The following is a 25,137-nucleotide window of genomic DNA, read 5'->3' on the forward strand; positions in this document are numbered from 1 at the left end:
GTTCAAATCAGTCTCTTGAAAGGTAAAATTGACCATGTTATTGTTGTTTTACAGTTGAGAATTATCCAATTGTGCTGGAGTTATTGGATATGATCCATATGAATAATGTGAGATAGGTTAAATTTATGGACTGTCTTCATACACAGTATATCTTTTGCAACTGACTGAAAAAGGGCTTAAATGCAAGTTTAAACTGTTAAGAAAGCAACCAATTCACTGTTAAATGCAACCAGATTACAGTACCAATTAATACATTTCAATTTGATTTTACTGGACCTAGCACTGACTCGCATGCCACCAATGCCAGATGTTGGAAATCGCAAGAATTTTTCATGAATTTGATCACTCACATAGGCAGTTTTTTTAAAAATGTTTCTTGCAAGGATTACCAATAAAATAATCTTTTAGGACACAATGGAATTTGAAATAGGTAATGTTTTGAATAGGTTTTTGAGTTTTATTGAAATCTTACATGAACAAGAAATTGGAAATACAATCACATCAAGGAACAAATTGCCACGGATTTGACGTTTAGGCCAAACAAATTTGTAGGGCAGATTTTCAAAAAGGTGTGAAGTCATAACAATTTAAAAACACAGTTAACCTACTTCTAGGAATGCAAAACATACAATCATGTTATTTTTCAATACAAGAAATCTTAATTTTTTTTTAATTCCTTAAAACTACGGAGACAAAAGTACTAGCTTTATTTTATGTACAGCAGAAGCCTACGTAATCTATCCCAAATCCAAAAAGAAAAGAGGGAAAAAGAAAGAAAAGAAACTGTCCAAAAACAGAAGGTTTGCAAAAATCATGATTTAACAGTGTTGCCCATCCTTGCTAATAAACTGCTAAAATGAAGCCTAAAACGATAAAAAGCATTGTTATCCCCAAACTATGTTTGGGAAATCTGCAAGCTCAGTAATGTCCAAGTGCATTTATGAGAAAAGGAGGAAAAAAAAGACTTGAATATATACATAATAGAGTGATTCTTCAGCCCAATACACATGGCAGCCAATCACTATTGAAGGATGAAACAATAAGCCAATTTTTTGGAAGGATGTAGAACTATAGCCAAATTCTTATCTTGTCAATATTCCCATGCCCTCCTTATTGGTCTTACTTCCACTGCTGCCCATATGTATCCTGATAAAATTCCTGGTTGTCATTATTGTAACCATAGTTACCGGCATAGTCTCCACCTTGTTGAAGCGGCTGCTGAGCGATAGGCTGCGAGCCCCAGTTCTGCTGGTTGTTGGTCTGACGGCGCTTGGAATCAGGTTGGTTGTACCCATCCGCTTTTCTCTTGCCTCCCACGTTGCCCCCACGATTGCCCCTGGCTCCACGAGCACCACGTCCTCTCTGCTGCTGAGCAGGGCCCCCTCTCCCGCCCCTGGCTCCTCTTGGTGGTCCCATGGGTGCCCCCCTCTGGGAATAGCCAGCTCTACCTCTTGGTGGTGGTGCTCCCCGCCCCCTAGGTGGTGGAGGTGCGCCTCGCCCACCCCTTCCTCCTCCTCCTCTTCCTCTTATAGCATAGCCATCATCATAGCCATAGTAAGGATCTTCGTAGCCACCACGGTAGTCATGATAGTCATAGCCATAATAATCATCGTAATAATCTTCATAGCCATAGTAATCTGGGGGATAGCCATAGCCGCCTCTGCCTCCACGACCTCGGCCTCTAATAGGAGGTGGCATACGAGGTGGAGGATAGTAATAATAGTCTTCATACCTAGTGAGGAGGGGGAAAAATAATAGCACATTTATTGTGTGTTTTTTTCAACAACATCGGTCTCAAGTCTTTTTCTAGTTTAAAGAATCCAGTTTAGAAAGAGAATAACTTTTCGGAATTAAGCGGATGAAGACAAAGGAAAAGGATCCCGGCCTACTGCTTTCTCCACTGAACTTCCCAGGAAGACCACACTAGATTTGCTATGGGAGCGATTATTTTTAAACATACTGTCGGGTTTGCTCTAAGCCATCCGCAGCTCTAAGCCATCTGACAAAATTGGCCTCCACGTCTCCAGCCCATGGGAGGAGCAGTAAGTGTGGATATTTTTGTTCTTGTTGGCACTGACATATACCAATTAGTACACCTTAATTTGTACCATTCTCCGGCCTTGTTACAAGTAAGAATAAATTTCAGTAGATGGGACTGAGCAAATTAAGTGTTCCATCTGGAGGAAGGAATAATAATCTGATTGTGCCTTTACAGCTACATTTCAGTTTACTGAAATTTCAACACTTACGCAGTGCTTCTAGAGGCTTGTCTGGCAGCTTGGCGTTCTTTTCTTTTCTTATCTGGAGGCTTGGCTAACACTATTTCAATTTCTTCCCCCTCTATCTCTTTTCCGTTCATTTCATTCATGGCCTGTTTTGAGAGGGGGGGGGGGAAAAAGACATTTAAATTGTATTTGAGAACATAATGTCACTTCAGCGTTTCCCACCTTTCAGTTCCCAAGTCCAAATATTTTCCAACCTATACAATCCCAACTTTTACGTACTGCATTTCTCATTTTAGTTCTTTTGTTTCAAAATAAGACGGCAAACCTTTCCTGGAAAGAAAATGCAATACATGGGCCCTTGTAAGAAACAATGCAACAGGAAAGTCTGCAATTCTTGCCTTGCCTTTTGGGAGCATACAAGGATGAGAGGAAAGAGAAACTTTGGGGTAGACAGACAAGCAGTAAAGGAGATGGAAGCCTTCTCCTAGAATTTGAAGTTGCAAGGCTCTAAATGCTATTTTGCAGCTGTAACATTTACTTTATAAAATTTTTAAAACATATTGTGAGAAAGAATAGTTTTTAAAAACAAAGAAACAGAAACCTGTAATATTAATGTATTCCACATTCCATATAGGTGCTCAATATCTCTCCCTGATTCCCCCCCCCCCAAACAGTCATAAACTCTAAATGTCCGTCTGAGCTTCTGTAGATTTAAATCTGGGGCTCCCCAAAAGTATTACCACTGTAATATCTTTTAATGCACGAAGAATTTAAAATAGATTGTTCGTCCTTTCTTCCCAAATTAGCCCCTACATGTCCCCCAGCACCTGTAGAAGGGAGTGGCAAAACCTGGAGATGGAGTTAAAAGAGGGATCAGCCTCAAATCCCTATGTTGCCATAAGTGAATTAAATCCAACCTTCCTTGAATTCTGTTGACCCTTATCTAATTTTAAGCAGGTGCTAACTGTTAGTTAAGGAGATTCCTGTGCCTAGACATGATTAGTAATAATTTACTTTAATTGAACTTTCCAGAACCTGATCTTTCACTACTGACAGAGCCCCCACCCACCCAAGAGGGGAATTAGCAAACATTAATCTGCAATGAAAGGGAGGAATCATGAAATCCAGAGTTATCTTAATCCATTAATATATTTTTTTCTATCAGTACAATACAGAAGTCAGTTATTACTTTGATTATTGAAATAAAAATGGAAGATGAAAGTTGCCAAAAGACCATTACTATGTAACCATATAGTATATTTTGTCATAATAAATCTGAGTTCAATGCAGGAAGTGGATAGAAGTTACCCTTGGAGAAACTTTTCTTACTAAGCAAGTAAAGAAAGTCTCAGGCTGCTTCATAGGAAGATCTATGGACCATAACTATTTTTGCAATAAAGACAAAACAGTAGTAGAAGCATGTTTCTTGTTTAGAAAGTCAATGAATAAATCATAGGAACGGATAGGAAATGGTAGCACAACTACGTACAAGAGGACACCTAATTATAACTCACTCCATATTACGAGAAAAAAGTCTGCTTTTGAGAAGATATTCTGTAAATTCTGGGTGAACTAATTTTGCTTAATAACAGTGTTACCTACCTTAACTGCTGCTCCCCTATCTTCAAAATGAACAAAAGCATAATCTTTTAATTTCTTCACTCTTTCCAGTTTTCCAAACTCTGAAAATGATTTCTCCAATATTTCCTCTGTCACTGTAGTGGCCAAATTCCTCACAAATAGAACTTTCACCTGTCAAGAAAACTGGCATTTATTTAAAATATTTTTAAGCTGTCTGTAAGGCCAAATCCCCCTTGTGCTTGAGATTATCCTTAGACAAAACAGTCAAGACACAATTATTAAACTACAGAAACCAAAGCAACTTTTGCAGTGCAATAAACTGTTTTGAGGTTACTGTCTCATTAGTGAGGATTGACAGCTTTTTCTAAGCTATAGGATACCAGAGGAAAAAAACTTGCTCCCTTTCTACCTTGTTCAGGTGGGAAGAAGTCATGGGAGCCTTAAAAAAACTCCTGGATAATGGTTTCCAGTCACGCTGCTCTGGAAAACAATCTCCACATTATCTATTCAGTCATGCAAAATTGCCCAGAGAACACTACGGCCTAAAGAAAGATTTTTAGCTACCTCGATCATAAAGAGTTTTTTCAACTCTTTATCTTTACCTTCATTATGAACAGTGGCAACTAAAAGAATAGTTAACAAACTATGTTTACTCTATAGAAATTATTCAGTAAAACACTTCACTCCTCCCTCTTGAGATTCCATTTGGAAGATAACAATATTTCCTTTTTCCTCAATTTTAACAACCGATTTCTAAACAATAGGCAAATACTCTACTTTCTAACTCAGCTATCAAACTATTGGAAAACATAGACTGCTGCTGAAACGGTGTGCTTCAGAATGTAATTCAGAGAAAAAGGATCCATGATGGTAAGAATAATCATCTTTGAAAACACCTAGAAATTCCTTTTTACGAGATACAAATCTTATATTGTTTATATGCATAAAAACACACATATACATAATGGCACTCTTGTAAGTTTATCCCTTCTGAGTGCAAAATGGTCTAACCAGCCTCCCATCTCCCCCCAAGCAAGGTAAACAGGTATTCTTAGAGATAATCAGAAAGGAAAAAAATAAATCTGTTGGTGAAGTTTAATTTAGATCATGCCAATTTAGCTACTACTTTACTACCTTTGCCATGACTTCTGGATCTGGCTCCTCTACCGGGTCAGCCCATTCAACCGTCACAACATTTCCCCAGACTTTCACTTTCCCGCTCATCAACCGGCGTCGAGCTTGAGCTGCTGATTTGTGATCTTCATATTCAAGGAAGCAGAACCCCCGATTCTTCTTTTTATCATCAGGTTGATGATACAGGATTACGTCAACTAAACCCTCTGTTAAGAACAAAACATCTGATAAATTACGGAAGACTTAAAACTTTTCTCATTTGAAAAGCTAATTAAAAAAAGAGGTTTCAAGATAGACTACTAAGTATGCTGGAGACTTAATTTGCTTAACTAATGCACTGTGAAAATACACCTTTTGGGGAGCATAAAGGAAATTCTTAAGATTCTACAAAATTGCTCTTTTTACTCTATTTACTGTTGCAATACAACATTTGCTTCTGGCAGGTGATGCTCCCTGATTCAGCACAGAAATGGAAAAATCATAGCTCATGACTGTCATTTTTATAAAGTGGCACACAGACTCATAGCCTTAACTACTACCTAACCGATATCAGGTATTCAGAATAAGGAAATATTCTTCTGAATCACTGGTAGGAATTCTACTTCAAGTGGCCTGGCTAGATTTTGATATATTATTTTGAACTATTTTTCCAAGCTTTTCTGCTACAGGAAATATGAAAACATTACTGATCTCATCACTATTTATTTCATGTACCTCATGAAAGATGCAATTGCTTGCAGTTCTGGTGCAATGTATCAATTCTTTGAGAAATGGAGCTGCTGTCCTTGCTCTTTCCATCTACCATAAACAACTAAAGTGTCTTAAATTAAAAGCGTGAAAAGCGTCTCTAGTTCAAAAACTGTGCCATGTTTTTCAGAGTAAACCTTGATAGTTTATAAAGATTTTCAATTACAGAAAAGAACCTCAAAGCAAACTAGGCGTTCAAAGCTACAGAAAATGTGTATGTTGCAAGGGTTTCCGACACTTGTTGCGTCGGAAGGACCTACTGGTTGAGCCCCGGAATGGACCTCTCTCAGAAAACCATTGTCCTGTCTTGTCTTTAAATCCAGCTCTGTCTGGCTGATGGGTCTGGCCGTATGTTCTGCTGGTGACCAAAACTGGCATCTGTGACCGGAAAGGGCTGCCTGCGTGTATAGCAGTGGTTCTCAACCTGTGGGTCGGGACCCCTTTGTGGGTCGAACGACCCTTTCACAGGGGTCGCCTAAGACCATTGGAAAACATATTTTCAATGGTCTTAGGAACAATTTTATGGTTGGGGGTCACCACAACATGAGGAACTGTATTAAAGGGTCGCGGCATTAGGAAGATTGAGAACCACTGGTGTATAGGATGAAGAGCACCGCTGGATGCGCCCATATATTTTAGGCAAAATTTTTCTCTTGTCCCTGGTTTCCACCAGTATAGATTCTATGGACTCGCCAAACAGCTTGTTCCCCTTGACTGGGGCAGAAGCTAGCTTCCATTTATGCTTTACATCCGTCTGCCAATGGCGGAGCCAAACCAAGTATCTTACAGCTACCGAAGCTGCAATGGCTTTGGAAGTGTACTTAGCACCATTGAGATCAAAAGTATGATCCTGTTCTGATATTCTCTCAACGTCTACAGGACTGGTCTGATCCTCTTGCTTAGACATGACCTACGTTAAAGCCTCTGATATCAGAGCTTTCATCTTATTCATCAGTGCAGGTGATCTAGCTCCTGCAGTTCTGGGAGTGTATATAGCCACCGGCGCCAGTCTCCTTCTCTGTGGATGAGGTTCCCACTGATTTCCAAAGTCCTGAAACTTTCCTTGCAATTCAGACAAGGATTCATCCTCTCCCAAGCAAAGGATTGTTTGGTTTGATTGCTCACCAGCTCCCTCTGGTGTTTCAGCTCTGGCACTAATTCCTTGCTGCTTCATCTCTATTGGCTGAAATACTGAGGCGCGGGAAATTCCATTCTGCTCCGCCTCCTTTTCAGCTTTTGCAAAGCTTTTATCAATGGCTTTCTGCCTCCTCAAAGCGTCTTTCTCCTCAGCTTTGGAGGACTTGTTGGAAAATAGAGGCTTTCCTCTCATCTCAAGTGTTGCTCCTCTTGTAGCCGCTCTGGGCCCCTCTGAGCTTATGAAGGTTTCATGCTTATTTAGCATTTCATTATTTTTAGACATGATTTAAGTTGTTATAGTCTAGTGTATTATTTTCCTGTCGACCAGATTTCTTTTTTAGATACATATTTTTATTGGCATTTTTTTTATCTGTAAACCTCCCGCAGTCACCGGGAAATCTGGTGGCCTCTAATTTTAGAAATTAAGCTACATTAAAAGTGACGTGGTAGCTCAGAGGCTAAGACGCTGAGCTTGTCGATCGAAAGGTTGGCAGTTCAACGGTTCGAATCCCTAGTGCTGCATAACAGGGTGAACTCCTGTTACTTGTCCCAGCTTCTGCCAACCTAGCAGTTCGAAAGCACGCAAAAAAAATGCAAGTAGAAAAATAGGTGGGAAGATAACAGTGTTCTGTGCACTTTTGGCGTTTAGTCATACTGGTCACATGACCATGGAGACGTCTTCGGACAGTGCTGGCTCTTCGGCTTTGAAACGGATAGGCACTGCCCCCTAGAGTCGGGAAGGACTAGCACATATGTGCAAGGGGAACCTTTACCTTTACCTAAAGTGAAGCCATTTTTTACAGAAGCACATGCCCGCATCTCCTTACCTGTGACTTTGCTGAATTCTTCTAGTATATTCTCCTTTGTTTTGTTTTTTGGAATTGATCCAACAAATAGCCTATTATTTGCCACTGAGATGCATACACCAAGGTGTTTTCCTGGCCGGATTTCATAGTTATCACACTGAAAGAAAAATAATTGAACATTTCCCATGAACTTTCAGCTTATTAAAATACAGATACCAGCAAACTCTACTGGCCTATATTGATTAAATGACTAAATGTTTACATTATTTAGTAGCATTTCCATCTTTGCATGCCCAAACTAGAGTTTTAGAAACTCTAAGATTTAAAGTTTCCAATAAAATATATTTTGCTATTTATTTAAAATTTGCATGCCACCCAGCTCACCATCAAGCAACTTATATATTGCAGCCAATATTATCTATAAATACAAAAAACACCCAAGCAGGATCAGTTTTAACTGAGAAAAAATAGGGAGAAAAGTGAGACTATACAGTGTATCTTACTCTAAGTTTCTAAATTGTAAGGTGAACACTTACTTTTTAATTTGCACCATACTTGGTCTTATGGCAGAACACTCACCAACTTAACAGCTTCCTGTGCTGCATCTTTGGTACAAAATGTGATGAAAGCATAGCCTCGGTTCTGTCCAGAAAGTGGATCCATCATGAGTCGCAAGTCCCAAATGGGGCCTGCCTTTTCAAAGAGTGGCACCAGTTCATCTTCGTATAAGTCTCTAGGAATTTTTCCAACAAAAACCTGAAGGAGAATTAATACTTATTAACAAGAACTAAAAGGTACTTTAGAGCTTTTAATCTGGTCATGAATATGCAGTTTTATAAACATTATAATGAGTTAATTAGAGGTAGTTAATATGAGTTTCTCTCTCTTCAATTGCTAATTTATTCCTCCTATCGAATTACACATAATTTGGGGTGCCCTGGGAGCTGCAGTCAGGCTTTCATAGGCCATATGCAGTACATCCAGTATCACAGTATAGTCCTCATTATGAATCTTGCACCTTTGCACAGAAACGTAACTGAAAACAATCATAAATATGAACTGCTTCAAGTATCATAAACCATAGTCTTACAAGAGAAAAGAGCTTTTGAAAACACTTCTATCACTACATCACACATACTTTAACTCTGATAATCACTACTGCTAAAAGCAGGTTATTACTATTCAACAATCCACCTCCACCTCCTAGAGAAAACTATTTTGCAATTTCCATCAGTCTTAGTAACTTTAAAGTTAGTAATGGTATCTTTGATGAAGCTAAATTTAACTTAATGATTTACTTGTCTCTTAATTTATGAAATACAGGTAGTTCTCAACTTATAGCCATTTGTTTAGTGACTGTTCAACATTACACCACCACTGAAAAAAGTGACTTATGACCAGTTTTTGCGCTTAAGACTGTTGCAGTGCCTCAGTGATCACATGATCAAAATTTGGGCACTTGGCAACTGGCATGTGTTTATTTCAGTTGTAGTATCCCAGGATCACGTATCGCCATTTGCGACCTTCCCAGCTGGCTTCTGATGAGCAAAATCAATGGGGAAAACCAGATTCACTTAATGACCACGATTCATTTAACTACCACAGTGATTCAGAAGCTGTAAAAATGGGACACAACTTGCTTAACAACTGTCTTGCTTAGCAACAGACATCTGGGGCTCCATTGTAGTTGTAAATTGAGGACTATCTGTAATCATTCCAATTTGTTTATTTAGTATAATTAAGGTCAAAATAATCTTATTTAGACATATAAACTGCATATGCAAACCTCTGTTCCAATGCCAGGCTGAGATCCTGAGTAGACAGTATCTGGAGGAGGGCCACCATATTTCCGTTGTCCTGTGGTCACATCCAAAGTATAACTAGTTCGTTCTAACAAAGCCTGAATTTTTAAAAGAAAAAAAAAAAAAAGAGAGAGAGCAAGAGGCTTTTAATGTCAATAGGGGAAAAACAACACTTCACCTCAAGGAACTCTTTCAACAGAACATTTTCCCCACTGCTTCATATTCTAGAACGGGGTCTCCAACTTTCAACTCCCAGAGAGGAATTCTGGGAGTTGAAGTTGGAGACCCCTGTTCTAGAACTCATTTGCAAAATTTAATTGCTTGCAAGAGAAACGCAGAACATCAACTAAGGATGGTAAAACCCGTCATTTTTGCTACTGACAGAATTATATCTGTCTGATAAATTTCTTCGTAACATGCCACTGAAGAGTTTCTAACATGCTAACATCACAATCATGCTTAGTGGGGTTGCATTTCATGTCTTATTTCATTCATTCATTCATTTGTTCGTTCGTTCGTTCATTCATATTTCTTAACTGCTCATCTCCCTCAGAGAAAGGCTCTGTGCAGTGTACAATATAATTAATAAAATTAAGATTTAAATCAGCGTATTTTCAGATTTTAAAAAATTAAGGTTTTAAAGATAACATTATAAAATTTCAAAAAGTGAAAACTTCCCAAGACAGAGAGGTTAGCAGTTAATACACATGGGGTGGGGGTGTCTCATGGGGCTGGCCAGTCCTACGGTTGTGTGGGCCTCTGTGTCTCCCATGCAAGGCTTTACAGTCAAGTTTTGACCCCTTTGCAGGCCTTTCATTTCCCACTGCAACAAGAATACAGTAATGATAGCAAAGCCAAGTAAATAAAAGGAATTAATGCTGAATGTGAACAAAATCCTTTTCTAATGTTCTTTGGCCAACTTTGTGGCCTTTGTGAGATCAGTTATGGGGTGCCAGATGCTACTCCCCCAGTGCCTCCAAGGTGCAGTATTTAGTATTTTCTATTAAGCTTGCCAGTTATTTCTCTGTGGCAGGCTGAAACTTTACTTCTATCATATGCACTTTGCTGAAGACACAAAATCTTTACTAAGGGGAAGGTGGCTAACAATGGGCAAGAAACTGTCTTAGTATAGTAAATAGCCTTGTCATGCTCTCCAAATTGGAAAAATTTTGAAGACAGGGGATTTCCAATCTTTATTATCAGGCACTAAAATAGTGCATGCAATAGAACAGCTACATATGCTATGCTAAATATACAGCTGCTAGAAACTGAAAATCTTCTCAGCACCCATTTTTTCCCCTATAAAATCTTAAAATTTGCAAAATTTATGTTAGAAGGCAACATTGTCTTATATTTTAGATATTTCTGCCAATCTACATTTGTAATAGTAACAGTTCATTATAAAAGGAACTAATGGAGGAATTCATTTTGTGATACAGTTCTTTACTCCTGAGAATAAGTTCCACTTTTATTTGCTTTCCTATTAATACCTGTGTATATATTACCTTAATTTTTGCTTCGTCTGGCCCTTTTGTTGATTCTTGTACTTTGCTTCCTTGTTTCTCTCTCTGTCTATAAGTCTTCATAACTCCACATAAAAATGCACTTTTGTTCTGTGGATATAATTAATGAAAGAAGTGAAGCAGAAGGCATTAAAAATAATCTGAAGTCACTGAGGCTTAATAACGCTTAGTTGTGTCCTGAGAACCAACCAGTATCTTGAACATAATGTCACTTGATATATTAATATTAAAACAAACCAGCAGTTCAATTACCAGGCTAATACGAGGCACTAATATTCACATGCAATGCTATATTTTACTTTTAATATTTGAATGGAAACACAGTCTTGCTGTGGAAAAAAAAAATTAAATCTGAATTCAGGCACGTTTGTTCATATTTGTTGCGCCACACTACACTGTGGGCTTATTTGTTCACACCACAGAAGCTCTTACCTTACCTGTACATGCGACAGGTCACTTTCCTTAAATTGCTGTAATACAGAGAGGGCGCCTTCTTCGTTAAATTCCCTGAGAGCATCTATTGCTCTCTCATCAAGATCAACATAAGATACCAATCCTAAAAAAATTAAAAATAGAAAAACATTACAGGTTCCTATTTAACTATATAAAGACAAGTTAGTTTCAAAAAACCTACTGTGCTTTGCTAAAATCAAAATAATATTAATTAACTAATTAATAATGTCATACTACAGGTTAAAAGTTATTTTCCCACAAATTTTGGAATACTTTTGGAAGCAAAATAATCTTACATATCAGGGTTTGAAATAACAGGCTCTAGCTCAGATTTCTAAAACAAAATCGGTTTTCAGAGCTTTTAAGTTTTTTTCCCCTTTCGAATGGAGCCATTACAAGTCATAGATAAGGAAACAATTCTATCATTTCACCACAATGTGCTGCACCACTTACTTGGAATAATTTGTAAAGCCCACTTCCCACTCTTCATCAGAAAATGTCCCCCCCCCCCCCCGTGTTTACAAAAAGTAGGTATTACAATTACTATTTTTTGTTTTTGCCATCCCTTTCCTCTCCATTATTTCGAGCCCTGTTATGCACTTTCAATACCTTAATTTTAAGCGCATAGGTACAGACCTACAGTTACAGTAGGTACAGGTACAGTAGTACTAGCCCTGATACACATACACTGAAAGCTTTGGATACGGTTTCTTCTCTATAATGAAAGACTTAGAAGTACATATTATAAAAATGTAGAGCATTGCAAGTTCCATTAAATTTGCATTTAAATGGTGAAATGTCAGATATTGGCACAATCTTTCAAGAAATATAATGTACGTGTTTTTAATATTTAAAGTTTTTAATACTGAAACACCCTACTCTAAAGCACAAAATATAGCAGCAGAGTCATGAGATTGCAATTTCAGAGTTGTTCTTGCATGGTGGAAAGCCCCTGCATCACTTATACATGGACAAAACTCAGATGATTAAAAATCATGAAAATATTTTTAATTATCTAGGCATGAAATGAGAAGTATCCAACTGCATTAACAGACCCAAGTGGGTTAAAATGTTAAATTTTACACATGAAGATACATCTCTACGAATATATTGAAGCCAGGCAGTAAAGTTTTAGTATGAACTTGTATCTTTACATTCCCTTTTCGAACAACTATACTCAAGCCACTATGTGAATATCAGCTTAGTTCAACCCTAGAGAAGTATCTCTCTAAGGAGACAGCACTACCGTATCAGACATTCATTGGCACTGTCTTTGAAGACAGATTACCACCTGAGTCAAAATACCATCATAATAAAGACGGACATGGTATTCTTTTGAATTATCTTAAACTTGCAAAAAACATTCTAGGACTTTAGAAAAAGAAGACAGGTTAAATCTTCTCTATGAAATATTTGAGGCAAGGGAATGAAGGAATTCTATTTACTTATCTAACTATATTCGCCACACACAAACTAAAGAAGAGAAATTGTCTCTTTTCACAGCAAAAGGGTAGGTGCATCCTAAAATTCTTTTGTGTTCTCTCTTTTTAAAATACACAAGCCACTTGCTCCAAGTAAGATAAATATGATTCAAGCAATTATCAAAAAACTGAATACTTCAGTATGATGACTTAAATAAATTAAAACTATTCACTAGGCTATAGACAAACATATAGACTCAAAGCAAGCCAAGCAAGCTACTTCCCCTCCTTAAACCACCTACTGAAATACTATGTTTAGCCCAAGTACCATAAATTGGTGATGGTAGCAAAGTAGAAGCAAATTATTATAATGTTGAAAAAAAAATTACAGTTCAGTAGGCAGCAAAGTCCTCTTTTACTTGGGAGAGTCTATGAAACAGTTACAGTGTCCTAAAGACCTATGGTACTGTTGATATATTCAACCTCAAAGTGAAAGCAGCAGTACATTCATAGCTACACAGTGCAAAATATAGCAGTTTTCATCTTTAAAGCCTAAAAATTTTGATTTTTTTTTGCCTTCACTTTTATAACCAATCAGAAACAAGAAATGCATATTATACCTGTCTGAAATATTTCATCAAGTCTTTCTGCCACCTTCTGTGGGAGGCCTGCCTCTATCAGTGTCTTGTAGTGTTCTGTGTGAGTAACACTGGAAGTATCCATTGGTTCTTCCTCTTCTTTTAACTGTACCGCATTACCATTCACCTGATTAGCCATTTTATTATGCTGCTGGAAAAAATTCAGGAGCTATATTACATAAAGCCAGAAATAACTAATTTGAAGGACAATGCATTTATCTAAACTAACTGTAAACATACTGCCAGTGACTTGCATTAACTCTTTATTTAAAGCCTTTATAATACAACTCGCCTAATTTCAACAGAAAATACAGTCCTGAAATACTGTGGAGTATGTACACAGAAAAATGAACAATTTTAAGTGTACTTCATGAAGTACACTTCATGTACAAAGAATCTACTTTTTATTTTTGTGTGATTAATTTGTATTATCGTTAAGGGGGGAAGGATACTGGAATGCACAAATATCTGCCATTATTCCCTTGGCCTCACAGAAATTTTTGATCCGTTTATTCAATACAAAGTTCTACAAGGCCAGCTAAATATACAAATGTCAATCAATACTTGCTTTCCATCTTTCCCATATTTTTCTGGCTTCCTTCCATACTCAAAATCAATTTTTTGTTACATAAGAGACACCATACAGCTTCAACACACTGATTTCCATAACTTTTTTTTTGAAAAAAAGAATATGCCACATTAAGTTTGCACAAGTAGAACAGTCAATAAACAAATTGCACATCACATACCAACAAGATGAACGTGTATTAAACTCTGCATGTCACATATTAGAGATTAAAGGAAAGACTGCACCTTCAATTTTTAGTATCAATAGGAAAGATTTGATGCACAGGTCAGTAAGATGGCAAATATCAATTTTTAAAAAAACACTATCTTTTCAAATGATTTTTGTGGATTTTTCTAATTCCTATTTGATGGTATTATCTGGAGTTTGTTATTCGGCCACAACAGACAGGCAATATAAACCCTGCTAAGATAAAGATTGACTGTGTCATATTAGCAGAAAGATAAACAACCTTGAATTTACTGAAACATTCAATTCAATTTAAGATATATAGAATGAAGGTTATGACTTTTAAATTATGAATACTATAACTAGCTCTTCATATACTTCATGCAACTTAAAGATCCCTCCAAGCAGAAGCATTCATTATAATTAGAAGCAAGTCAAAATAAAAACCCATACTCCAGCTTGCTTTAAAACAATCACTACATCAATGTCAAAAAACCATTTAGCAAGCCATAATCATAAAACTGCAGAACTTGCATTACAATATGAATTTTGGTTGCAGATATCAGTATACTATACTACGAGCATATTAAATACCATTAATTTCTACTATTTTTGCAAAATGTCCAATAAATCTTACATTTCTTTCAAACTGCAGCATTAAGTTTTAAATCACAGCCCTAATTTATAATACTTCATGTCACCCAAAATCAGTGTATTTAGACAACAAAAGCTGTACTGAGTGGCAGGGTTCCAAGTAACACCCCCAATGAAATACCAACGGTATATAAACCGGTCTTATACCAAGCACCCCGAACTTGATGCTTTCCAGATGTGTTGGAATACAATTCCTATCACTTCCTAAGAGAACATCTGTATCCCATTAGTTTGAGGGTATCTAACAATGAAAAACAATTTCTCACAAATAATTAAGGTTATTTCTTGTAACAGCACAGTAATAGGGATATGCAAAGGATGGATACCCTCTTGGGTACCCAGAGAGAACAGAGGCATGAGGTCTTCCATAGTGGGGGAAAAGCAAGGCCATCAACAGCAGCTATGGGGAAAGAAATATGGGGAGAAAGCAAGATACACTGGCTGTGCTTAAATTCAAGCCAAGTGGCAACTACTCAAAACGAAGGAGAAGAAGGGAAGAGAGGTTTTGCCTTATTCACTTCATAATATATCTCTGCATTTTTTTTCTAAATTAAAACACAGAACAATCAAAATGATCTAATTTTGAGCTTGGATGAGGCTGGACCACATCCTATCCAGGAATGTCCCTTAATTCCCACATTACAAGGTGTTTGTCTCATAAATAGAACATATTTTCTGTTTTGTGCCTACTTCTACTCAGTAGCACTGTACCCTCTTATGGTACTATTGCCTTAATAGAAGCTTTTCCAAACCTTCTGACAGAATTACTTTGATTTATAACTTGCGTACGGCTTCACGTACCTTAAATGAGGAACATAATTTAAGATGAACAAAAATTAAATAGTTTTATAGCGATAACAGCAAGACTATTATCCAACAAAGACTGATGTGCATTTGATCAACTTAAACAATACACATTTCTTCTAGATATTTTTGTTCTTCTAATGACAGAAATGCCCTTTAAAATCTCTTCCAAAACAAAATGGCAATGCTACCAAAGTAAAGGTAATCTCTGAAGAAAATATTTGGAGAACGAAAAAGAACAAGAGAAAGTACTTATTCTAAAACAATCTTCATCAAACTGCTGCTGTCTAGTTATGAAGTACAATTCCCATTATGACAGAAATGAGTTTTTCCCAACTAATAAGTACCAAAAGATTATTGGTGCACTCAATTCACATTACACTTCCTCAATGTAAAAAGATTTAGAAGATTCTTTATTCAAATAAGTCTACAAAGTTTTATTGGTATGAAGGGTTACAATATGAATACAGGTTTACCAAGAAATAACTCAAGATCCCACTACTCTCGCTATAAAAACATTCTTTTAAATGGGAAAAACCAATATCTAAATAAATAATCAAAGCAAACTTGCACAGAATTATCAGCAATAAGCAACTCAAGAAAGGTCTCTAACAAATATGCATTATCTTCATCATTATACTGTATTAGCAAAACCTTATATGTTTAACTGATATCTCACTTTTTGTCACAGAAGCTCCAGGCAATGAACACAGTCCCTTCTGCTATTTTTCCCAACAAGTCTGTGAAGTAAATGGGGCTGAATGAAAATGTCTGGCCCAAATCACTCAGCTTCTTTGACTGAGGGTGGACTAGAAGCCTCCCACCCGTAGTCCACCATCTTAACCTGGTGTTTCTCAACATTGGCAACTTTAACATGGATGGACTTCAACTCCCAGAATTGCCCACACATCTTAAAGTTGTCAAAATTGAGAAACACTATCTTAATGGCATAATACACTAGTTCTCATGGTGACAGAAGGTGCCAAAGATCTAAGGTTCACTGAATTATCAGTTTCACACAGAACTTTAGTGTTCTCCATATGTAGGAATTCACTATCACTTTGGCTTATATTAGAAAATACAATTTGTCTTCAAGTACAATGAGAGTGCCAATTTGATGTGGTGGTTAAGGCATTAGGATAGAAACTGGGAGACTGCCTTTTCTAATCCGGCCTTAGGCACAAAGCCAGTTGGGTGACCTTGGGCCAGTCCCTTTCTCTCAGTTCTAGGAAGGAGACTACTTCTGAAAACTTTGCCAAGAAAACTGCAGGGATTTGTCCAGCAGTCTCTGAGAATAGGACACAACTGAATGGAAGGAAAAAAAAAGAGATAACTAAGAGTATTCTTCAAACATTTAAATTGCGGTGCTGTTTCCATAAATATAGCCCAGATTATTTGTGTTTTGTAACAGAACATTTTTGATACATTATTCTTAGACATAACCAAGACCTCATGTAGCCCCAGTGATTGCAGAGGAATAATATTAATTCTATTTAATTTTAAAGAAATGCAAATGTAGGGAAATCAAGTTTAATTTTTGTCTGTGCCATTGGAATTGATCTGTAATATGCCATTAAAAGCCACGTAAACGTCTTGAATCACTCTGCCAATTAATATGTCCCTCCACTAATAGATATTAAATAAACTAAGTCCACACACTATGCTTAATAATAATCATGGTTCACAAGCTACTGTACCTGGATTTATACAGCATGCTATGCCAACACTAAAGAAATATTGATTAGTGCATCAAGTTAACCCATCAGAAATAAATAATCTCATTCAACAAAGATCTAGAGAAGCTGCAGATATACACATACAATAGTTTTTCAGCCTTCTACTATGGAAGAACAGGGCTTGCACCACCTACAGCAGTTGTTATCAGACCTCATATTACTTTCTGTTATCATGCTTGTGCCTCGTCCATAAACTTTTGACTTCACACTATGCTTTTGGCAACACCCAAGACAAGTAGCTAGAGGATGATCTGGTTTTTCACTCCCAAGTCTGGAAACTAGGCAAGATGCAGACAAGACCTCTGACTTTTCTTTCACTTCATTTGACAGGAACTATTTTGCCTCTCATGTCTCACCTAAGTTCTAAACTTAATTACTGCACTTTGTGCCACACTTGACAGAGTACTTAAAAGAGTACAGTGCAATGTCAGAAATGACATGCATAAGCAGGACACTGAAGAAGCCTGAGAATGCTTCATTTATAATACCAAACTCTACATTTCTTTCACTTCTGCAAACTAATCAGCAAACTAATCCTATCCTCCAGACTGACTAGTTGTCATTCTGCTTTCCATTTCTGTTTCTGCATTTGCACTTATTACAATCCTTCAGCAAAATCTATGTGCTACTATATCCTACAAAATTGGTGGTATAGTGAAGAGATGTTTGCAAGATGAATTCTGTTTTGCGAGGCCACCTGAAAGATCTATTATTAAAGAATGTCTTCTGTACTTTATTGTTACATGAAGAATGGCAACTCACCCTAAAAGATTGATGCTTTAGCCACACTATTTCAGTTGTACAAGTGCAGCCTGATTGCTTGTCCTGTTGTAAGAACAGGGATTCTGACTGCATCCATGAAAGACTGTATAACCATATCTATTCAAAATACATTCTCAATTATCTGAACTACAGCCCTAATTGCTATCTTATCCAGCTCAACTGCTTCTTGGCATGGCTCTATTTTGATTTTAAAAAACAAATGCATGTCCTAAAACAACGGAAGTAAGACAAAGTTTATTTTTTTAAAAGCTAGCAACAGCTCTACTACATTAAATTACCTCAAAATTTAATCAACAGCATTAAAGTCAATAAAGTTGCAACATACCACAAGTCCTTATTTTGTCCACAGAATGCCAAATAGCTATCAATCAATACTAATTTTAAAAATCATGATTTAATTTATCCTCATAAGACAACAAAGTTTGAAGAAATGATGAAGGAAATTTAAATTAAAAATGGAACTGCTGCAGCTTTGCCAACACACATAAAATTTCCAAATAAGATGTACTGTATATGCTATTAACTGCAGAAGCATAAGCTATATTGCCAAAAAAAATACATATGGAATATTTTGGCAGCAGAAAGTTATTCAGTTATTCAAATTTCCCAAATGGAAAGTTTAGAACCCAAAAGAATACTGCATAATTCAAGATTTACAGAGGGTCTTAAAATTTCAAGTTGACAAGAATTTCAAAAACTATGCATTATACTCTGCTTTGAAATGGCAGGATTAGACAGTAAAGGTATGGAAACGCTGATCAAACCGTTTACTGAGGTGTAATCTGATTTCCTGCAAATATACAGCCTTCAAAGCATTCTACGGTACCATCTTTAACCTCTACAGTACCACTAACCTGAGTGAAATAGGAATGTAAACTTAGAACATCCAACACTTCTTAATGTACCACAGTGGTGCAATATTACACACAGAAGAAACTTAACTCACGCACAAATTCCTATGCCAAATAGCGCTGCTCTGCCCCAATGAGAAGCATCAGCTTTCCATTTTTTTGGAAACAACTTTCAAGCTTATTAGTAAGTATTATTAGTAAGCTTGACTTTCACTAAGTGTTCTATCTTTTTATTCTTGATGAACGTATTTTATTCTCCTTATGTACACTGAGAGCATGTGCACCGAAGACAAATTCCTTGTGTGTCCAATCACACTTGGCCAATTAAGAATTCTATTCTATTCTATTCTATTCTTCTATTCTGTTCTATTCTTCTATTTTATTCTATTCTATTCTACCTCACCGTTTCAAGAACCAGAATTATCATCCCTTCGCCTTCTGTCCATTCTCAATTTGACAGCATTAAAAAAAAAAACAAACACCACCACCCACTGAAATAACTTCAGATTATTCATTACCAGAGATGGGCGTGTAGAAAAGTAACTGGAAAATTATATCCCGCAGCCTTTTTTTTTTAAAAAAATGTGAAAGCCGCATCAGAGATTCCAACAGGGGAAGAAAAAAAAAATAGCAGGTTGCAGCCACTGTTTATTTTTGTATAGGATTTTTTTTTTCGGAAATCAGTGCTTCAACGCCGTCGTCCTACAGGCCGCTCCACACCGCAGGTTTACCGGCCAGCGAGCCCCACCGATCTCAAGCCCGGCGCCTACAAGCCTTGCCATCGTACCCGTCCATCCCTCGCGTGTTTATGATTTACGGTTCGGCCCGCTGATTTTCCACCCGGGCTTCCTCCTTAGGAAGGAAAGCGATCCGGTTTAAGTGCAGCCTCCGGGCGGGCAAGGCTTCAACCTGGCCTTTCACCCGCGCGAAAGGAGAACGAGGGGCAAAGAGCCGAGGGTTGCTTTTTCCCCGGCGGTTAAACGGGACGGGCCCCGCCAGAAGCAAGTGCCTCAAACGTGGTGCGGAGTCGCCCCGCTTCCTCCGATCGAGGGGAAGAGCCGGGTGAGGCCCAGGCGGGAAGGAGGCCGGCCGTTCATTCTCTCTTCGCTCCCCGGTCGCAGCCAAGGCCCAGCGCGCGAGGAATCAAGCCGACCGACCTTCAGCGGCCCCCCCGGCGAAAACGGGGCCTTTCCTCTCACCAGGCGATGCGGCCACAAAAGGCTCCTGGAGCGCCGTCGCAGCGCCGCCTGGGCCTCGCCCTGCCGGCTGCTTCCCCGCCCACCCTCCTCCTCCTCTCCTCCTCCTCCCCATCCGACGCAAGACACACGCGCGGCTGCCGTCGCTGCTGCTGCCACCGCCTCCTCCTCCGCCTCCGTCGCCGCCGCCGGGTTGGCTCGGCCGGGCGCGTCCTTGGCAAGACTCACCGGAGCGGGACCTGCGCGGCGCGGCTGGAGCAGCGGCTGCAAATGGCGCGCGCTCCTCCTCTTCCCTCCCCTCATGGAAGGCCGGAGCGATCCCGGCAACGCGAGGGGTTTCCCGGAACTGTTTCCAGGGACTGAGTTCGGCGGGCCAATCGGAACGCAGGGTTTCAGAAGGACAGAAGCAGCTTTCCTATCGGCGCCGGGAGGCTGGACCCGACCGTGGTTTTTCTAGCCAATCGGGCCGAGGGCGACCCGTCTGGCCAATCCGCTCAAGCGAGAGAACTATGGCGCGCCGGTAAGGTCGAAACGGAGAGAAGGAAAGAAAAAGCCGGGATTTCCAAACACCCCCCCCTTTTTTTTTTCCATTGTCCCGCGCCGAATGTAGCTGAATTCGTACCTGAGGGTACCCGGGATTAACCGCTTCAGCCTTAATTGGCTACCAAAATGTCTCCTTCAAGGGAGAAAGCTAGCCTCTCACGGCCAAAACTAGACCGAGAGTTCTTGACAAGCTAGTTTTCTATTTGCAGAGAAGACGTAATACCAAATTTTTTAAAAAATACTTCTATTCTGTGCAGCTGAAGTAATAGTCTCTCATTTGGCAAGGGAATCCTGCGTTTTTATTCTCGAAAAACATTCAAATTGAAACTTATTTATTTTATTTATTTTATTTTTGATTTATATGCCGCCCTTCTCCGGAGACTCAGGACGGCTTACAATGCGTTAAGCAATAGCCTTCATACTTTTGTATATTTTATACAAAGTCAGCTTATTGCCCCCACAAACTGGGTCCTCATTTCACCTACCTTAGAAAGGATGGAAGGCTGAGTCAACCTTGAGCCTTGGGGAGATTCGAACCTGCCATATCCGTCATCTGATCATGTTGGTAATCCTATTTTTGCCAACAGCCGTATGAAAAAGTGCTGCTGAGTTTTGTCCAAACCAGTCCCTTAGGTTTTGAAGCCATGTAATTCTTCTTCTGCCTGGACCTCGTTTGCCTTCAATATTTCCCTGGAGGATTAAGTGAAGGGTGCCGTATTTTTCTGGGTGTCGCATCACATGTCCAAAATATTCTAACTTTAGCTTTTTAATGGCTTTGATGATTTCCCTTGGCTTATTCAGGCGGCTTATCACCTCATTTGTGATTTTATTACCCCCGTTTAAATTGAAACTGCAGTCCTAAATACATTTATTAGGAAGTAAACTGTGGGAATGCGGTGGCCATAAAACATGTTTAAACCAGTTTAACTGGTTGGACACTTGTATGGAGCTTAGCACCGAAATAACCAGACAATGAAAAGCGGGTTCACAAGGATACTATATGAAGGGCCCTATTCATTCTCTCATTGTTTTTAACATAGGATGTGCCTGCAAAAGTAAAGATATCTCCTTGTATAAACATCCTGGGATACAAAGTAAAAATATCTCTTATCTCCTTCCTGAGAATCACATTCCTGAGAAGCAGATAACGGAGATGGGCCTCTCGCCTAATAATATCTGAGAATTGTAAAAAGCCAGAGTTAAAGTTCCGCTTTGCATCATTACTATTGTTTTCCCATCTCTTGTACGTAATGTGAGATGTGTAGTCATAATAACGCCTTCTGATGACGCTGTATTTTGGTACCTAATAAAAGAGATTGTAGCCTTTTGTTTGGTGCTCTCTCATCCCGAGAAAACACTTGTCCTGTGTTTTTTCTAAACTGGAATCCACATGAGAAGCCCGCCAGGATGAATTCCACATCTGGTGTCCCCGACGTGATCTCGTGAAACAGATACGTCTCGACGTGATAACCCGCTGAGGCTATACGTTTCTTGGAACCCCTGTTCTCACCGCCTGGAAGAGGCTGTGCACCTCGATTTCGTCTGAAACACGACGACAATCTTTCGTGAGTATGGGGGGGGGTCTTACCAAGCAGCAAACGAAGCATTTGCAAGAGCTTGGTGAGATATCCAAGACTAATATTACTATTTTAAAAGATAAAGGGAAAGTCCTGCCCATGATATCAAAAGAGAATTTGGTCTACCTTCTAAAATATGTTTGGCAAAATTACCCGGCTTATCCGGAAAAGGGCTCTTTAAAAGTAAAGACGTGGAAACACATGGGAAATTGTCTCCACGAATCTCCTCAAGCCCCTGAAAAAATTCTGACACTCTGGAGATTGGTATTAGAGTGTTTAATGATACATGAAAAAAGCCTCCAGGACACTGAAAAGTCTCCCGAACTTCCGCCGCCATATGACGGCTCTTCTCCTAAACCTAACCCCTCTCCATCTAAATCTCCTGTTCCTCCTACAGCCCCCGCTTCCCCCTCCCCTGAGATGTTTCCTTTGTCTATTCCTGATCCCCCTGCTTCCGCATCTCCCCCCTGTGCTGTAGGTGCTGTGCAGTCTGCTATAGTAAGAGCCTATAGAGATGGAGAATTAGAAGATGATGAAATGATTTCAGCCTTTCCCTTGGTATTTGTAAATCAGGGAGGAGCACAAATTCCGCAATGGGAACCGCTCCCTATTAAATTGATAAGGGACATTAAACAATCCTGCATAATGTATGGTATCCAAGCCCCTTACACCCAAGGCTTGTTGAGAACCATGGCAAATGCCTACCTCATGATTCCGGCTGATTGGAAGAATTTGTTTAATATGATTCTAACAGGGACTCAGTATGTTGTTTGGCAATCAGAATTCCAACGCCATGCAATCTCCTTAGCAGCTAGGAATCCCCCCGTCACGGTTGAGGAAATCTGTGGCGAGGGACAGTTTCTGCCTCCTACCACTCAATACGTTTTACCAATTCCTACTCTTAATTTAACTTCTCAAGCTGCTCTTGAGGCTCTTATTCGAGTGGATGACCCTGGAACCTCCAAACAATCTTTTGCAAAAATTGTTCAGGGTTCAAATGAGCCCTATTCAGACTTTGTTGAGAGACTGCAAGTTGCGCTCTCACGTCAAATCACCAATACAGATGCACGGAATGAAATTATAATGAAATTGGCCTTTGAAAATGCAAACAATGATTGTCGTGCCTTGCTCTCCCCATTAGTTAATACACCAGGCGTCACACTGGCTCAATATCTGACCGCCTGTCGTGCCGTTGGCACGCAAGCTTATCATGCTGAACTTATTGCTTCAGCAATACAAAAGGGGAATGAGAAAAAAGCATCTGGTAATTGCTTTAACTGTGGAAGACCTGGTCATTTTAAATCTCAATGCCGAGCACCTGGTGGTGGAGCGGCACGTAATTCAAATTCAAATCGCAGAGAAAAGCCAAAAACAATCTGCCCAAAATGCAAAAAGGGTTTTCATTGGGCAAATCAATGTCGAACAAAACTCTCTGACCAGGGAAACTAGGTTTGGGGCCAGCAACCAGCCCCGTCCCAAAGGTTGCGCAGGATCAACCAACCTCTGCACCATTAACAATTCAATATCCAATTTCCTTTGATCTACCGTATGCGTTGTGTACTGTCTTTGTTATACCTTCTTTGCATTTTGATGATAGTGTCTCTGTTCTGATTGAATCTCACCCGAATGCCCAACTAAAAGGCATTTCGGTTTTTCCTACTATTTTCTCTTCACCATTTCCCTCGCAATTCCAACTTCACCTATCTTCCACCTTGCCTCAAAATCTATCAGCTGGGGATGTAGTCGCAAAAATGATACTTGTATCAAAAGACTTAGATAACACAGAAATTTTAGCTGTTACCACCTCTATAACTGAAACTAAGCCTACACTAAAGGTAGTCATTAAGGGAAAAACCTTTTCTGGCCTTCTAGATTCCGGTGCTGATGTTTCGGTGATCAGAGCGGAGGAGTGGCCCCCCTCTTGGCCAACTGAAAATTCTCCATCCGTAAGAGGAGTGGGTGGAATCCAACCGGCTCGTATAAGTAAAAATTGGCTTCGAGTGTCTGCAGCAAATGTTGCAGGCATAGCTAACATCAAACCTTTGATCTTACCCCTGCATACAAATTTGTGGGGTAGAGACCTTCTTTCTCAATTTAATGCAAAGTTGCTTTTAGAATGACTACTATCCCTCCGCTTAAGCTTTCCTTGTCCACTGACGCCCCCGTGTGGGTGGACCAGTGGCCACTAACTTCTGAAAAACTCCTTGCGTTACATTCTTTAGTACAGGAGCAGCTCTCCCTGGAGCATATAGAACCTTCGCTAAGTCCTTACAACACCCCTGTATTTGTTATAAGAAAAAAATCAGGAAAATGGAGACTCCTTTGCGATCTTCGCTCTGTGAATGCTGTAATTCGACCTATGGGACCCCTCCAATGCGGGATGCCCAATCCAAATTTAATCCCTCGAGATTTCGATCTGATTGTCATAGATTTGGCTGATTGTTTTTTCTCTATTCCACTCCATAAGGAGGACAGACAATTATTTGCATTCACCATTCCGGAACCTAACAACATTAAGCCCACCAAACGGTTTCAATGGAAGGTATTACCACAGGGAATGTTAAATAGCCCTACTATGTGCCAATACTATGTGGACAAGGTTCTAGCTCCAATTCGACAGCTTTATAAACACTTTCTTATTTACCATTATATGGATGATATTTTGATTGCAGCCCCGGGCCCTATGGGCACGGTGGCGCAAAAATTACCAACAATAATGAACCATTTAAAGGTGTATGGTTTAAATGTGGCTCCAGAAAAAATCCAAACTCA

General features: G+C 39.1%; 1 protein-coding gene across 5 annotated transcripts; it reads right to left on the reverse strand.

Moving 5' to 3' along the window:
• Positions 1-434: 434 nt before the first annotated feature.
• Positions 435-20,548, reverse strand: HNRNPR (heterogeneous nuclear ribonucleoprotein R). 5 transcript variants are annotated; one of them, XM_070949391.1, is made up of 11 exons: positions 20,474-20,548; positions 13,450-13,615; positions 11,393-11,511; positions 10,938-11,045; positions 9,417-9,530; positions 8,210-8,386; positions 7,652-7,787; positions 4,941-5,146; positions 3,828-3,977; positions 2,250-2,371; positions 435-1,732 (listed from the first exon to the last, which is right to left on the reverse strand). In XM_070949391.1, the coding sequence occupies exons 1-11, from the start codon at positions 20,546-20,548 to the stop codon at positions 1,120-1,122; spliced, it is 1,986 nt and encodes a 661-aa protein (XP_070805492.1). In that variant the 3' UTR covers positions 435-1,119. The 5 variants fall into 5 exon arrangements, with proteins under 5 accessions (XP_070805492.1, XP_070805491.1, XP_070805493.1 ...); XM_070949390.1 differs by having other exon boundaries at positions 13,450-13,618; positions 20,474-20,529; XM_070949392.1 differs by lacking the exon at positions 20,474-20,548 and adding an exon at positions 19,568-20,197.
• Between the last annotated feature and the right edge of the window lie 4,589 nt (positions 20,549-25,137).

Source organism: Pituophis catenifer, unplaced genomic scaffold (assembly GCF_029215685.1).
Source record: "Pituophis catenifer annectens isolate HBS135680 unplaced genomic scaffold, rPitCat1.0.hap2 SCAF_9, whole genome shotgun sequence".
NCBI lineage: Eukaryota > Metazoa > Chordata > Lepidosauria > Squamata > Colubridae > Pituophis > Pituophis catenifer.

Coding starts and splice junctions, on each gene's coding strand:
- HNRNPR (XM_070949391.1), bottom strand. CDS start 20,548: ATGAGGGGAGGGAAGAGGAGGAGCGCGCGCCATTTGCAGCCGCTGCTC. Junction 13,616..20,473: donor GCCGCGCAGGTCCCGCTCCG/GTGAGTCTTGCC, acceptor TTTTTCCAGCAG/CATAATAAAATGGCTAATCA. Junction 1,733..2,249: donor CAAGCCTCTAGAAGCACTGC/GTAAGTGTTGAA, acceptor CCTCCTCACTAG/GTATGAAGACTATTATTACT.